Raw genomic sequence first — 15,599 nt, 5'->3', positions numbered from 1 at the left:
GCCCTGGTTCGTGGTGCTGCCCTGACCACACCAGTGCCCACGCAATGGAGAGAGCAACAGACTGCAACCTTATGGAAGGGCCAACTGGTTGTACTGGGCAAGAGTTCGAGATCTGGCGTTCTCACCAAAGCTGCCCTGTGTTTGAGCCGTGACCTGATGGCGTTTCGCCTCTGTCCAAGCCCAGGAGCTATGTAAAAAGAGCAAGAGGGTCACAAGTCTTGAAACATAGTGGTACTTCCAGATGGGATTCTTTCAGAGGCAGGTTATTGTATCTGAACAAGGTTGTTTCTACCTATTCCTTTAAGGAAAGCAAAAGCTTAAAACAACTTCTGAAGAGACAAATGGACAGATTGCCTTTCCCCTCACACTGTAAATTGCTTAGTTTCTGAATCATTGGCTCATCCTGAAGAAACCAGTCGTCTTTGCCACTCCAACAAGTCACAAAGCTTGTCTGTGATTCCCATCACTATTCATCACTTCCTTGATTGGCATTTGGCTATAAAACCGTAGGAGTAAGTGAAGCTGTTGAAAATTAAAGTCTAATTTGTGCAGATTGTCATTTTACGTATTCACTGAATGCAGGAATAATAACAAAAAGATGATGCAGTCTAGAGAGGGGAACAGCAGAGAGCGTAAAATACGTCTAGTCACAGAAGAGTTTGCTCATATTGCAGTGGGGAAATCAGCCTGCCAGTGTTTCAGAAATCTTCAGTGTTACTGGAAGAGGGAGAAGCAGGCAAGAGCCTGTGAGGTCTTTGTGCAGTCCTTGACTTTTCTGAGATTTGTGAATTCAGTCCTAGCCTCGATCTCTGCCTTCACGTTTCTCCTTTGCTTCTTCTGTTCAGATTTGCTGGGGGATGTGATCAGGCCTTGGCATGAGCTGGGATGTCTTACCAGCTCGTGATTTCTCAGCAGTCTGCTTGGGACTACAGAGTTTCCGTGGTATACGCTGGGCACTTCTGGCTGAACTTTGTCTGTGAGTGTGAATTCCCAGCTGGGCTACAACTGATGGCCAAGCTTGCATTGGCTTTAGCAGTGCCAAAATCTTGATCCTGATGTCCATTTTTTTTCCAACGTTACTTTGCCATCCATTAATTGAAGCGTTTCCTCCAATTGTATCAGAGATGTTAGAATGGAAAGCCGTATTAGGTCATCTACGTTGACTTCACTGAGAAAAGCTCCTTACCCTGTGCTATTTCTTGTTTTTAGCCTAGACATTGGGATAAAGATCTCTTCTTTGTTCTGTTTTTGCACAGAGCATCGTGTTTTAAGCTCCCGTTCCTCAGAGTGCTGTTTGAATGCTCCTGTAGCATTAATTTAAACGATAATAATTGGTCTGGGCCAGTTTTAGCCATTGATGGTAAGCGACATGGCTTATAAACTTCCTCTGGAATCTGTACCGTGGTTGAATAGGTCTCTCCTGAAAGGTCCAACATAAAATTAATTGCTTGTCCAATTTTTTGTCATCTTCTTTCTATTTAAGCATGTTTTATCAGACTATCTCCTGATACAAAGTAAGACAATTTCTTTGCTGCTGTTACTTCTTTCTCTTCTTCTTGGTGTTGCTGATGAGTTGGGAGGAATGCTGCCATAGCATTCACTGCCTGAACACCACCGCAAAGCCAAAGGGAAACAGGTCCTGCAGATATACTGATTAGGGTTCCCATCGCCGTGATGAGAGAGAGTCTGGGAGAGCTTATTTCGTTCTGACTGTTTAACCATCCAAGATATTGGAAAGAATCTCATTACCTTCATATATGGATACCCACCTGTGTTCATAGACCCTGCTCACCAGCTATCGGGGACAGGACTAACCGTCCTTTCCTGAAGAGGAAGGTTTGAAGGAACAAGGGCAGTCAAGAGAAAAGTGAAGGCATCTTGGGAGGAAAGAGGAGGTCTCCTTTCTCTCTGAGGGAGCATCTGTGAGAAGAGTAGAGGAAAACTGCATTAAGTGGAACCTGCTCTACAATCTCTCCATTGGTTACTAGCCCAGAGAAGAGAGTGAGGCTTGCCGAGGAAGCCCAGTCGTTCTTGAAGAGTGGACCCTTATTCAAAGGGGAATGAAGCTTTGCATTAAAGCGAGTAGTTTTTAATGGACTCCAGAGGACAAACTCTAACTGAAGTCCTCTCAGCCACGTTCCATTTTTAGTGCGAGAGAAGGAAACTGAAACATGGGAGTGTGTTCCGCTCGGACGTAAAACAACACTGACAGCTGTGCTTGAACTACTCGGTAGCATCCCTTTATGAATGCTGCTAAATTAGACATGTCCTGAAAGTTTACCACTTGTTTTTGAACTGCGGCAGGAAGAGATAGCAGTGCACTGTTTTCCTTCTCTTCCCCTCCTCCACTTTCCTGTAACTCATTTGTTTAATTAGAGTGAAGAATCCAACTGCAGTGTCTCTCCAAAAACCTCATGCATATCTGTGTTGACAGTGACTGATTCTGTTGTCTTAACCTGCCACTATCTTTTTTGCCAATAGATGTCAAAAGGCAGGGTAAGATACTAACAGAATCTCCCCATTAATATTCTTGTGTGGTTGGCCAGACAAAGAGACCTGATTGAGCATATTAAAGTAGCTCAAAACTTGGCAAGGGGAGAAAGGAATGAAAAGTCATGCCTCTATTCGTATAATTAGTTTTTAAAGCTCTGAAGGCTATTTGGCACTGGGGCGAGTGTGAAATATGCTGCCCTTACCACTTTATAAAGGTTAGCTTTCAGTTCATTACTGAATCGGATATGTTGGTGATAAAACCCAAGGATGTATCATTTCCAGTTTTGCCTTTGACAAGGGAAAGAAACGTTAAAGAAAAGGATCTCAGATCTGGCCGCACTTGAGTTACAGCAGAAATTTGTGGTCTTCAGTGCAGATCTGCAGCATGAGGGATGGCGAGGGCACATTGCACCCGAGAGGGACTGCTTATTAGGGGAGCTTAGAAAGGGCGTTCTGGCAATCCCCAGGGCAAAACATTTGTCTGGAAACCCCAAGTTAGTGTGAAGAATGCACTGCAGTGCAGATTTGTTCTGATTCCAGATCTCAACTACCTGCTCCTGTTAGGAGCAGGATAGAGTGATTTCATTTCTCCTCTCCTCTTGACACCAGCAAGCTCCTGAACACCTAACTTTATATCAGATTCTCAGGCTAAAGTTCATGGAGCCATCTAAGAAAATTCTCAGCGTCTCCATATATCAAATGACTTTTCCTTTCCCTGCTTCTGTGTGTGTTGTTTTTTTTTTTTTTTTTTTAATGAGAATAACCCTGACCACAGAAGGCACTGGTTGCCTGCTGCTTCCTTCACTGCCTCTGCGCCTCCAGTTTTCCGGCTGATGCCCATCCTCGCTAGCTCTGCATCAAAAGAAGGGGCCACACGCTAGCAACGAGGAAGGACACCTGTGCAACAGCAGATCCTTCACCAAATCATCCCCGACCTTTCTTTTGATCATTTGAAATATCATTTTTCAGGACGGTTACACTGTCCTGACTCCTTACTAGGGATCTCTCATCTTCCCTTCACATAGTTGATGCTGATCCCCTGACAGTACTTCCGAAGCAAAACTAGAGCTTGCATGCAGTGAAAACGTTTCACTGTGGGACAAGACAAAAACATCAGGCTGAAGGAAGAGAGCAGGGAAGGACTAAAGGGAGTCGCTCCAGGATGCACGGAGGGAGCAAGAAATAGACCTTCCAATTCCTGGGCCCAATCCTGAGCACGTGCAAGTGTCTGCTGCATGTCACGTTGCACTGCCAAGTTCCCATAGTAAATGTCTGCTAGCAAGCAGGACACTAAGAGGCCTTTTCTGGCCGTGCAGGCCTTGTCATTGGTTGTAGTTTGAGTCACTGACAGCCAAATGCTAGCGTTTCTAGCATAATGCTAGGTGAGTTTTTCAGTGAGTGATTCTGACCAAGGGAACAGGGAGTCCTGCAGGCTGAGTCGTCCCCGCACTGGAGAGACAACTGTGCGGAGACCAAGAGCCGTGACTTGGCTCTGTGGAGCGCACCCAAAATGAAGAGTTAAGGTAGTTTTAAAAATATATATATATATATATCAAGACTGTATCCTGGGAACCACTAACTCTCCTCAACTGCCTTGTGGCACGCAGTAGATCTCCGCTGTGCTCTGGGAGAGGGCCTGGTCCGTCGGGACCCCACAGGCTTGCCAGCCACAACCACTGCCGCGCTTGGCAGCGATGTGGTTGCATCAGTAAGGTCTCTTCTGAAAGTGCCAACAGCAAAGACGCTGGGGTGTCCCCCCAGACTGCCCTCGGTGGCATTCCAGCTCGGCATGCCGGCAACAAGGATGTTGAGCTGCCCTGCGCACTACTCTTTGTGTGTGAATACGTCCCGATCCACTCAGAGCTCTAAAATGCTCCTAGTCCTGAACGTCACTAGCCTGATTTGACTGACTTGTCGAGAACAATGCTAGCATTGCCGGTGATTATCCGTGCAAGCTGAGGTAGTGATCAAAGCACTCTACTCTCGGAGCCAGTTGAGTGCTTGCTGGGAATGGTTGAGAATGAAATCTCGCCTCCTTTGCTTTTCATCTGGGGCACAGCGCGTAGCTGATGATGTGTAATTAAGTATAGATGTATTGAAAACGCAAAGCTTTGGTTAGTCCTGGGAGCGGGATGCAGATTTAAAGGAAGTAGCGGTTTGAGGCATGTCTGCTTTTGCACTGAAGTGAGTTAGAAGGGCTCCCATGAGCTCTTCCGCAGAGCCTGCTTGGGGGACAGTAAGCTCAGTGGATGGGTCCTACGCTCCAGGCCCAGTGACAGCTTGAATTGCTTCAGCTGCCTCCAAAGGGATCAGCGTGGTCTAAACCTCCCATTGCATAAATCAACAAAGTGTTCAGGCCCGGAAGGCAGAATAGGGAATGAGCTGGGCCAATTTGCATTCTTAAGGCAAAAGCCTTGCTCCGAGGCCTTCAAGTCCTTACCTTGGTTCCATGTGACCTTGGTGATGGCAGCAGCTCTGACTTCAGGTTCTGCCTTTGAGCAGGGGCTTATTCCCTTCCTCCAGCTAGACCTCTGTCTCTCACATCTGCCTCATCACTACCTGAGACATCTCTCTGGGCAGCCTGGAGGCAAAGGTCAAAAGATTAGCTTTTAGTTGAAACCTAATCTTAAGTTGTCCCATCTGCTGTCTGGTAGGTGTATTGTAGCGTTGGGTTCGGTGCTTTCCGTTATTTTTATTCTCTTTTGATGCTTTTGCTGTTGCAAGGTTCTTTTCTGAATCCTTGATGCTTCATGGAAGGCTTCTTCCCTTTCTTTATCTCTGACTTCTCCCTTCCCTTTTCAGTTGTAGGTTTTCTGAATACAAGATCTTTTCAAGAATACAAGATCTTCCTCTCTGGCTTCTCAGGCTCTATTTATTATATTTGCAATATTTTTAGAGGGCGAAAGGATGATTTTTCAGGCTCTGTACCCCTTTTTTCCATCTACTGGGACTATGAATCCAGGTCTGCTGTAGGTGTGAGTCACTTCTGTTTGATGGCGGTCTGCTCCTGTCTCTGAAATGAGCATCCGGATCGCTTTTCAGATCCTGTCGAAAACTGCATCTGTGTGTGCTCATCATGAGCACAACTGACACCAAATCATAGCACTGTTGAGAGGCTCGTTGACACAGGGCACCTCCATACCTGCCACACAGAGGTGGGACATGCAGAAGAAGTTTCCTTCTGCCAGCCCTCGTCTTGTGAAGGCAAAGAAGTGTTTAGGGGTGGGTTTGGGGTTTTTTTTGCTAGTTTGAGGGAATTGAGGATTATATTTTTCTGGACCTGAATCCATGAAGAATCTCTCAGCTTCAGCTTCGTTAAGCCTACAGATTGCATTGTCTGTTGAAATGAACGCAGGAATGCCCCGCTCTGCTGAGGTACGTTTTTTGGTTAACGTGGATGCCTCTAAACTCCTTAGCAAGGATGGCGAGGGGAGGCAGAGGAGGGACGCGGAGATTCTCCGCAAAGCTTTAATAGCAGCTACTGCTTTAACAAGATTTTCTATCGCTAAATCACATCATTAGAGCTACACAAGATACTATAAGACATTTACTTGTCTGCTGTGATAAATTGTGTCATGTAAACTTAAGAAGACTGGAATATTCAACTAAATTTTAGAGGGACAATTTTCTGTGATGTTACAGCTTAAAATTGTCAATTAGCGATGTCTGCTTTTCCACGGTGTTGTGACCTCTCAGCAGAGATTTGGAGCTGCCCAGAAGTGCTGGCGCCAATTGCGCCGTTCCCTCATCGAGATGCACAAATTGTTGTCGAGCCCTTTCAAATCCCAGTAAACCTCAAATCTGGGTCGTTTTTAGGATGGGCTATATCTTAGATTGGCAACGTGAATTTATATCCACCAAGGAGACTCTTCAGAGTCTTTTCTTCGTGACTACAATGCTGTTTGGAAGTGCTGAGAAAAATGTCCTCATGTGTTGAATTTTTAAAATACCTTCAGGTGTTGAATCTTTGAAACAAGTGAAACCACCTCTTCCACAGCAAGATGGCTGGGTCTGGGGTTATTGTTCTTGCTGCAGTGAATCAGTGATTCCTTTTGCAGCAAGTGCCCACGTGGGTTAGTTTGTTTTGCAGCTTGCACAATGTCTTTGTGACTGTTGAACAAATTCTAGAGCAAGGTGAGGCAACAAACCACCTTTTCCCTCTTTATAAATAGGGACGTAATAGTAATGTCTTTGAAATAGTCGAGGGGAAATCTATCTGCCTTGGTTATTTCTGTATACAGCTTTTTAAATGCAGTCTGCAAGCCTGAATTCTAACTCTGTGGCTAAAGCACAGGAATAGAAATCAAATTACATTTGTCGTCTTCACAGTTTAATGGATGGTTTTTGGATATTTGCTATACAGCTACAAAGTGACTCTCAAATCTGCCTTCTCTCTGGACTCTTTGTATGATATGTTCATTAGCATAATAAATACTCTGCCGACGTTGAGTGGTGTTGAAAACGCCACTGTGCAAATCATAGTTATAACTATAAATTTGCTGGGGTGTACATGGTGTTGAGTTCATCTCAGGGTTGGGATGCAGCGGCGTGGAGCTCCAACACATCCTCTGACGCCAACTCGTTATATGGCCTCAGGCAACTCAGATACTCCTGTGTGCTTTAGTGTCCCCACCTGTAAATGGCACTTCAACGCGCTCCCTTGGGGCTCCTCAGGAAGAGGGCTGACAGAGTTTTGTCTAAATATGAAGGGTTTCTTCACAACCATCATACTCCTGTGGCTCCGTACACCCTCCCAGCGAGCTTTTTACTCCACATTGTTTGCCGAAGGGATGTTTGAAGCTAATTTCTTGGCAGTGGAAAGGGAGAGGAGCAGTAAGCGCATGTAAAGCTGCTGCCAAGGGTACATCGGATGCCTCCTTCCCTCGTTGTTTAGTATTGATGTGGACACTTGGCTGCTTTCCAGCCTTGCTCCGACGTGGTCAGCATGCCTTAAATGTAGCATGGGTGATGCTGATTTATCACATATGCCCTTCTCTGGCCTTTCTTCCCCAGTGTACAAATTTCCCATCCTCCTACATATATTATAGAAACCCAGATGGCTTAGCAAAGTGAAACAAACTGATTGGGAGACTTGAGGGGCTTCATTAGTCCAAGGACTTTGCTAGTGCAGCCCATCTTCCGCCAAGCGGGAGACGAAGAGCGAGCCCTACTGAAGTGCATGCAAATCCTATGGGAATCGGGACTAAAAAGGCAATGAAGCTGTGTAGCACTAGCGTCACATGCAATGTAAGGAAGAACGAGCTCCCACAAAGAAGCAGCTGGACGGTGAGGAAATGCACTCGGATTTTCTTTATTCACTGTGTAGTCGATATGCAATATTAATCTCCTTGTTGAGCGTGGGTATATACACACCTGAAGGTCTCTCAGGAGAATGGAGCGTTCCCTTTTGTTCACGTTCTGTAAAACGCGCCATTCTGAGCCACTTCGTTGTGATGTATTCTCGCTGTCTAAAATATTCAGCTCTCTAGGTGGAAATTTCCATCTCTGAGAGCTCACCCTAAGTGGCGGGGGCGGGGGGCGTGTTGTGGCAAAGTCCAAAGGAAACTTCGTGGTTAGAATAGGATGGGTTTTGAATTTTCAAAGCCGTCGTAATTCAAACCAGGGGTACCCGCTGAGCCGTCAAAACCAGAGACCTCAAAAACTAACTACGTTATGTGGTTGCAGATCTTTTTGTACGCAGAGGCTTTATTTCAGAAATCTCTCTTCACTCCCTGTCCTAAGTATACGCTTGCAGGTGTAATTGTGCCAAGAAAAGTATTGACTGAGAAATGGTATGGTCTGAAGATGCTATTTTAATGCAAGTATTCACAAGAAAAAGAGTTAAGATTGCATATTCTACTGTTACTTTTTTATTTCCTTACCTTTAAATGCTTAGCCTTGCAAATTTAGTATGTAAAGAGACAGAAATACATGCAGTGAATAGTCTCTCAGGCAGGTATCCGGAACACTAGCAAAAATTTGCTTCCTGGAAGCGATTGCTAACAGCAGGTTTAAAATGAAATTCCTGGAATCCGTGAGAACTCTTTGAAGTTATCTTCTGAAACAGGAGTTGCTTGTTGCAGGTTGTCTCTATTATAGATTGCAGCTTGCGTGGAGTAGTGAATTAGGGTTTCCACAGCCAGAGATATTTGTTAAAGAAAGCAATCAATTATATTTGCTGTCCTTTTGATGCAAACTTCTGTTGTTGTTTTAGGATGAATGGCAAAGTCACATGCATTCGAACTGTAATTTAGAGTACGGTATCATATAGAGGACCTCATTTGTATTCCTCCCAGGAGTAAAAATAGGAAATACACCATGCTTTGTTTTCTATAGATTTCTGTTTTTCAGCATGACTGAAAGTACTGTATTATTCATGCACAGGCTATCCATCCAAAGCAGTGCCAAAGCCTCGCTGGCTGCGCGGTAAGACAGAAGAGTAGTCCCTGCAATAAACCTGAACTCGTAATCGCTGGTGTGGGTAGAGGCACGCTAGTGACTCCTACTAACGTTACCAGTTCTCAAATTGGACTCTGCAAAGAACTGCTTATTTTAATGCATTTTGTATGGGTAAGCTACAGTAAAGACAGTAGAAATTCACCAAATGCTTCCTTTCCTACTTTTCCATCTGAGCAATTCATGCAGCTGCCTCTGGGATTTGATAGCCTAAATCAAGAGGAGTGGTTCAGCTGAGGGGAAAAAACTTATCCCTGAGATGTCTTCTGCTCCACAAGAACCAGAGAGAGTACTGGCATGTTCATTGTGTGGGTGGAGCTGAAGTTCTCTGCTTGTTACGAAAGTCAAAAATGTGTCTTACCTAAATAGATGATCGTGCATTTCCAAGGAAAGAACGGTCAAGCCTCGGGTACGCGTTTGGACCACCTGGTTCAATGTGGTGTTGAGCTTCAAAAGCCTGTTTTGACTTTGGATGAGTCACTTTGCCTTTCCTCGCTCGCAGGCGCTGTCAGGAAAAACGTGGGGAATGAGCAGATTTAAATAACTATTGCACTAAGAACAAGAAGCTTTACGGCCCCTTATACGAATCTTGTAGAAATACCTGATCAGGAAAGCTTTTTTTGGCTTTCCTGAAGTGCAGAAAGGATTTAATTATTTTGGATAGCCAGAATGGCTCAAAATTAACCTCATCCTATGGAGAAGAGGAACAGCTAAAGTAACACTGCTGTATTCCTTTGCGGTTGGGGACGTTCTTGTGTCTCAGTCCTCAGACGTAGCCTACAGAGAAGGTGTCCTCCCAAACCATAGTACTAGGGATGCAGCCCTGAGGCAACGTATTTTTCATTGTCAAGCAGAAGAAAATCCTCACAGAGATTTTTTTAATGAAGGTTATTTTTATTTTATGCTTTTAATGAATTCAGCTGAGCAATTTTAAACCATTTCAGGGTTGTCTTTTTTTTTCTCCAGTGACAGTGAAGTCTCACAAATCTAGTGAGATGCTGGCAATAAAACTACTTAGAAAGTATATAAAATGCCACTGTTGGAATTATTTTGCTGCAGCGCGTTGCAGCTATTATGCTCAGCAGCATGATTCCTCATTGTAAGTTCATAAAAGATCTAATGACGGGAAGTTGAGGTTTGCAAAGTTGAATGAAAGTGGAATGCAAATTGGTTACCAAAAGAGCAACTAATGATTGGAACAGTGTACCGAGGACCATGGTAAATGTGCCGTCACTTGGAGTCTTTGAATAAAATGTTTCATCCGGAGGCTGTTGTAATTACATGTAGGAAGCGTTGCCCAGCGTTCTCTGCCCTAATGCTACGCACAAAGTCATACCGGAGGAGAGTTGCTCCTGGGATTAGTCTCTTAACCTGCAAAAGAGGTGAGAATGCCACAAAAATCCTTCTGGGACTTTGCCCAACTAGCTCTTCGTGGACACGAGTACTGGGAAAGCTAAATCTGAATGCGGAAGATGGAACACAGCACCGGAGCGAGCATTTACAAGCGTTGAAGGAAGTTTTTCAGATTTTGTTTACAAATCATTGTGTGGTGTAAACCCATTTGTCCTGGTCATCACTTTTCACCAGGTGCGGCATCCGTACTGGTAAAATAATGCGCAGGGTAATATTGAAAACCATTTTTTCTTGTCCCTTTGTCCTTTTAAGCCATCGAGTTTTGTGGTAAATTTCTTTTGATGTAGGTATGAAAAAGATTGACTGAGGGATTGGAAGGAATGACTTACAAGGGAAGATTAAGAGAACTGCATATGCAGTATGTTATTTATACATATAACAAAAAGACCTGGAAATCATCTGCATGTCTCTGAAGGGTGTAAATGCTGGGGGAAAGGGATATTGAAGTTGGTTGGGATGCAATTTGTAATGACGGAGAGTAAAATTAAATTAAGAGACTGTGAGGTAGAGGTGTCGTGAACTGCAGAATTTTTTGTTCTTTGTAACAAGGCGTTTAAAACTCCAGCAGACAAAGTTCTCAAAACCACTCATTGGAGCAGTTCAGCGCAGGCCAGTGTGACGCTGTCGGTGGTATGGCTAATCTCTTCCCCTAGCGACCCTGCGTTGTACTCACGTGGGTGGTTTTGGTTTGCGTTTCAGGGCTGCTTTCGGCAAAGAGTCAGAAGTTCTCATCGGAAACCTGGGAGATAAGCTGATCCCCCAGCAGGAGATCCTGCGCGACGTCAGCGACCTGAAGGCCTTGGCCAACATGCACGAGAGCCTGGAGTGGTTGGCTGGTCGCACGAAGGCGGCCTTCTCCAGTCTTTCAGCCACCCAGAGTAAGTAGCTACCGTGGGTGAGGGCCACACTTGTCTCAGAGGTGGAAACCTAGATAATTATACTGTAGTGGCAGGAGGGGACCTCTTTTGTACTTGATTTCAAAGGGGTTTTCCATCTGTTGACAAAGTTCAGTTCTGCCAGCTTGCAGGTTGCCCAAGGCGTCTGTCCTAGGCACGTTCAGTTCTTCAGGGAGCTCAGAGGAGCGCAGAAAGCAAAGCAGCTCAGTCTCTTTCCTCCTGGTGAACGCTGTGGTGTGGCATCTGCTCTGGCTGCGTAGTGGGCACTGGGTGAGGATGCCAGGAGCATCACTTTTCCCATAAGCTCTGACCACTCTTTAAGGGGGCTTCCTTGAGTTTTTCAGCGGTCCCTGCTGATGGCATTATACAGGAAGGGGTGTCAGTGCTGAGCTGCCAAGAGAGGTTTCATTTTCTTTAAAGCATCACTAGATCACTGAATATTTAAAATAGAGGGAGAGAGAGAGATAAGATAAATTCAGTGGAGAAACTGAGCAGCTCTTAATGAGGAGTGCCCTGGTATACATGTCAGTGGGGCATTGATGTTCACTCTGCGAAGGCAGGAGTAACCGTTGCTGAGCTGAGGTGCAGGGAGGACGGAGAAGCGGGACTCTGGAGACCCCACTTCTGCTCCTGACTGTCAAGGGTTGCCTCCGTTGCCTTTGTGAGATCCTTTCACTTCGCCGTGCTTCAGCTTTCCCTCCTCACTCTGGAGAGTAGCGATTTTTCTGTCTGGCTGGCACTAGAGGTGTGATTAGTGTTACTTCTCGTATCGCCATTATTGGCGTGGTCTGCATTGGGTCATGTTCAGAGCAGGGCTGTGGCTGTGCGCCAGAAACAGAGCTCGGCATAAATGGACTCCGCTCTCTGACCGAACCCTTTGTACCGAAACGTATTAAGCTGTTTTAATAGCACAAAAAGCTTTACGCATAACGTGCCGCTTGCAACGCGATGGCAGTGCTGTTATTTGTACATCGCTGGGTGCCTTGGCGCGATTAATGTCGATAGATTGTGTTTGAAAGGTGCGGCATTGTACAGAAGATGACGTCTTTGACCTAATAGCTGCCTCAATCCCATTCCGTAGTAACAGCAATACGGTCCGCGGGATGCAGCTAAGTGCGATTGTTGCTCTTCTCAGAAGCTGAAAATCGTTGGCTCATCAGCCTTCCAGCAGTGCGCTCTCCCAGCCATGCTCCAATTGCTCAGAATAGCAGACTCGCCTCTCTTTTCTTCTCCTTAAAAAAATGGAGGGATATTCATCCAGTCAGTTAACGCAATTGACAATCTTCCTAACCATCTCTTTTTAAACAGGCTTTTATATAATAGATAGACTTTATCTTGCCAGATCCTTTTATTCTGATCACTTTCGGAAAGAGTTTTGGTTAGGTACTAAGAAACAAATGCTGTAAAGATTTAGACAGTGCGCATTGAATAGTACGACAAAGCTTAATCCATGTCTCTTAGTGCTCCTGCTGTTACTGACTCCTGAGGATTTTACTTTAGCTCAGCTGACGCGGGTCTAAGCTTTTCTTAGGGCCAGAGGCTTTGGTTCTCGCCTGCCTACTGTGCCGTTCCCAAAGTTGCGATGTGCCAGAAGTTGGCCCTAAGGAAGTAGCCGTAAATTTGTTATAACATGTTGTATTGCCCTAGGTCCCTCTAGTGTAACACTGTGCATCTACAAACATAGAGCATCCTCTGTTGTCTCTATGCAAGCAATTTGGGTTATATTAAATGCAGCTGCCCCAGGCGTGGAAGGAAGCATCTGCTTAATTGTAACATGCTGCCGTAGAAGAGGAGTAGAAGAGAAGAAGAGCTTAACAGAGAAAAAAGTTGCACAGCTTGGTAGGACACCAGGGTGCCAGGGGACGTATTGGGGATTGGCTGCATTTTGGCAGTTTGTAGCAGCGTTGTCACACAAAAACACATTGCAGCGGAGCAGAATCCTAGGGGAAGGTAGTCACAGAAGAGCAGGTCTGTGGGCAACCCGCTCTTCTGAACTTTCATGGTAATTTGGCGTTGAAAATCGCCTCGGTCTTGTTTTCGGAGAAAGTGATGGGGGACGTTCACTGGTGCTAAACAGCAAGTTCGTCACTTTATACCTCAGTTAAAGTAATCACCCCTTGAGAGCAGAGCATCTCTATAATAGCACTGGGCTTTATCTGACTCTCTAAGAAAGCCTCCTCTCCTGGTTGAATGGCAATCTTCCCTGGGTTTATAGCTCTACTCTGGAGCAGGGGCCTTTAAGCTCTTTACTCCAGCTCTCTCTGATCACTTTGTCGGGATCCAGAATGATAGCCAAGATTATCCAATCACCTGGCATTTGAAGACCCAAAAAGTTATGGGTAGCTTTAAGATTCCTACCCCTACTTTGAGTTCTGGATAGCTGAGCAACAAGAAGTGCTGGGCTCTCGCAGTGTGTCCTTTGTAAGAATATCAAAACCCCCAAACAAAACAAAACACAATGGTAAATGCTATTAAAAGTCAATAGCCAAATACTTATTCCTAGAACTTTATTTTAGGTATAGGGGGAGTTCTTTTGGCTGAGGAGTTGTACTCTTAACAATCACACTTGTTAGAAACAGAAACATCTTTGATAATTTCAGTTCTAGGCAGAAATTTTTAAAAATCAATATTTTCCAAACATAAAAGGGTATGAGCATGACTTTCAAGCTTCTGGGAGGTTGTTACACACAGCCGTGAATAAACATAAAAGTACGAAGCGTAATATTTTACTTGGCAGCATCCTCCTGACAATAAAAATTCATCTTCCTTTGTAATAACTTTATACCAACTCACTAAAACGTCTGTATACAAATGCCAGGAGGATCTGAAGCAAGAAGAAGAACTAGCAGCGTTAGAAAATGATAGCGACTGTTGACCTCATGGTTATAAATGAAACCTGGTGGAATATTTCTCATAAATGGAACATCAATAGAGCTGACTGCAGTCTATATAGGAGAAAGAAAAAGTGGTGCTGTGGGGCAGAGGTGGTGATATAAGTCAGAAGTATTTACAAATCCAGCAAGCTACAATGATATACAGGGGAGCGCAAGTCTTTCGGGGGAGAATACAAAGAATAAAGAACAGAGGAAAAATGAGATGAGATGTCTGTTTGCTTCCCACCTGGACAGGAGGAGAGCAGCAACACAAATGTGCTTGGAGTGAACTGAGAGGAGGAGAGAATTAAAACCCCCCAGTATTGTTTCAGGGTCATAAAATGTTAATGCCGCACCACTCAACTGTCACACAAGTTACTCTGTCCTCTTCTGTGTTGGTTTGATCACCTGAATTTCTGAGCATCTGATTGCTGCTAGCCACAGCATATTAAGAATCAGGGCGAGAGAGGGAGGGGGGGGGGAAGTAAACCGGCCGAAAGAAAAGCTAAATAAAGGATTTTTTTCTACTATGTACTGAAGCTCACCACATTCGGATTCAGATTGCAGTAAGAGAAGCGGGCTTCCTCAGCTCTGCAACCATTAGAAAGTTGCTCAATTTCAGCACTGGTAACTTTGATTTTAAGACATACAGGTGTGAAACCCAAGTTTAATGCTTGGTCTTTTGTATGCGAGTCAGGAGGCTGTTATTCCCCCAGCTCGCTGTCGGTAGCTGAGTTGGAGCTGTTGGGCAGCTGTTGTCTTCCTTTGAGCAATTCTGTCTTCTGCTTTATGTTACTCTTTGGAATAGATGCTACATTAAGGTATCCATGCCTGAACAAGAGCGATAATCCCATTAATTGGTAAGGTTTTATCATCCGTACTCCCTGCATGTTGGGCCAAAGCGTGAGGAGTAAATGAAAGCATTACTGAAAAAGTAGGAAACCAATCTGAGCTGAGTAACAGTCCGCCTGGTGCCCCCTGTTCCGATAAGATGACAACTCGATTTGCATCTTAACTGTATCACTCTTCAGTCTTGGTATTTGCTCTCCTGCACGCTGGCATCTGTGTCCCGTTTCATAGCTGTAGTTTATTTTCCCAGCATTTGGGGAGTTTTCATCACTTCTGAAAGGTAGGCAAGTGTCAGAAAGAAAGCACAGGTCCAGATTTTTGACCATTTTGTGGAGACTCATTTCTGTCCCAGCACCTTGAGGTTAAATCTTGGCCTCACTCAAGGCACTGTCAAACCTTTCAGTGAGTGTTGGGACCAGAATTTTTGGTGCATTGCCAGAAATACCCTAGGTCCACCAAGTCCGTGACATGGTAGTGGTGGCTTCATTGTCCTTCCTTGGAGAAAGCGTGTAGCTTTTCTGGCAGAGATTCCTTGACTGTAAATGGCCAACCTACGGGCCTAGTTATTATTGATGTTAGGAAACCAGAAGGAAGGGCTGGGCAAGCATGGAAGTCTTTG

General features: G+C 44.8%; 1 protein-coding gene across 1 annotated transcript in view; it reads left to right on the top strand.

Annotated features, from left to right (window-relative positions):
* EXOC4 (exocyst complex component 4) overlaps positions 1–15,599 on the top strand; it is a 396,906-nt gene that overhangs the window by 323,066 nt on the left and 58,241 nt on the right. The window contains exon 14 of the mRNA XM_068953333.1: positions 11,062–11,240. Coding sequence (XP_068809434.1) covers positions 11,062–11,240 — 179 coding nt within the window. The remainder of the gene's footprint in view (positions 1–11,061; positions 11,241–15,599) is intronic.

This window comes from Struthio camelus, chromosome 1 (genome assembly GCF_040807025.1).
Source record: "Struthio camelus isolate bStrCam1 chromosome 1, bStrCam1.hap1, whole genome shotgun sequence".
NCBI classification, from domain to species: Eukaryota; Metazoa; Chordata; class Aves; order Struthioniformes; family Struthionidae; genus Struthio; species Struthio camelus.
The sequence above is the reverse complement of the archived record's forward strand: the minus strand, read 5'-3'. Positions and strand labels throughout refer to the sequence as shown.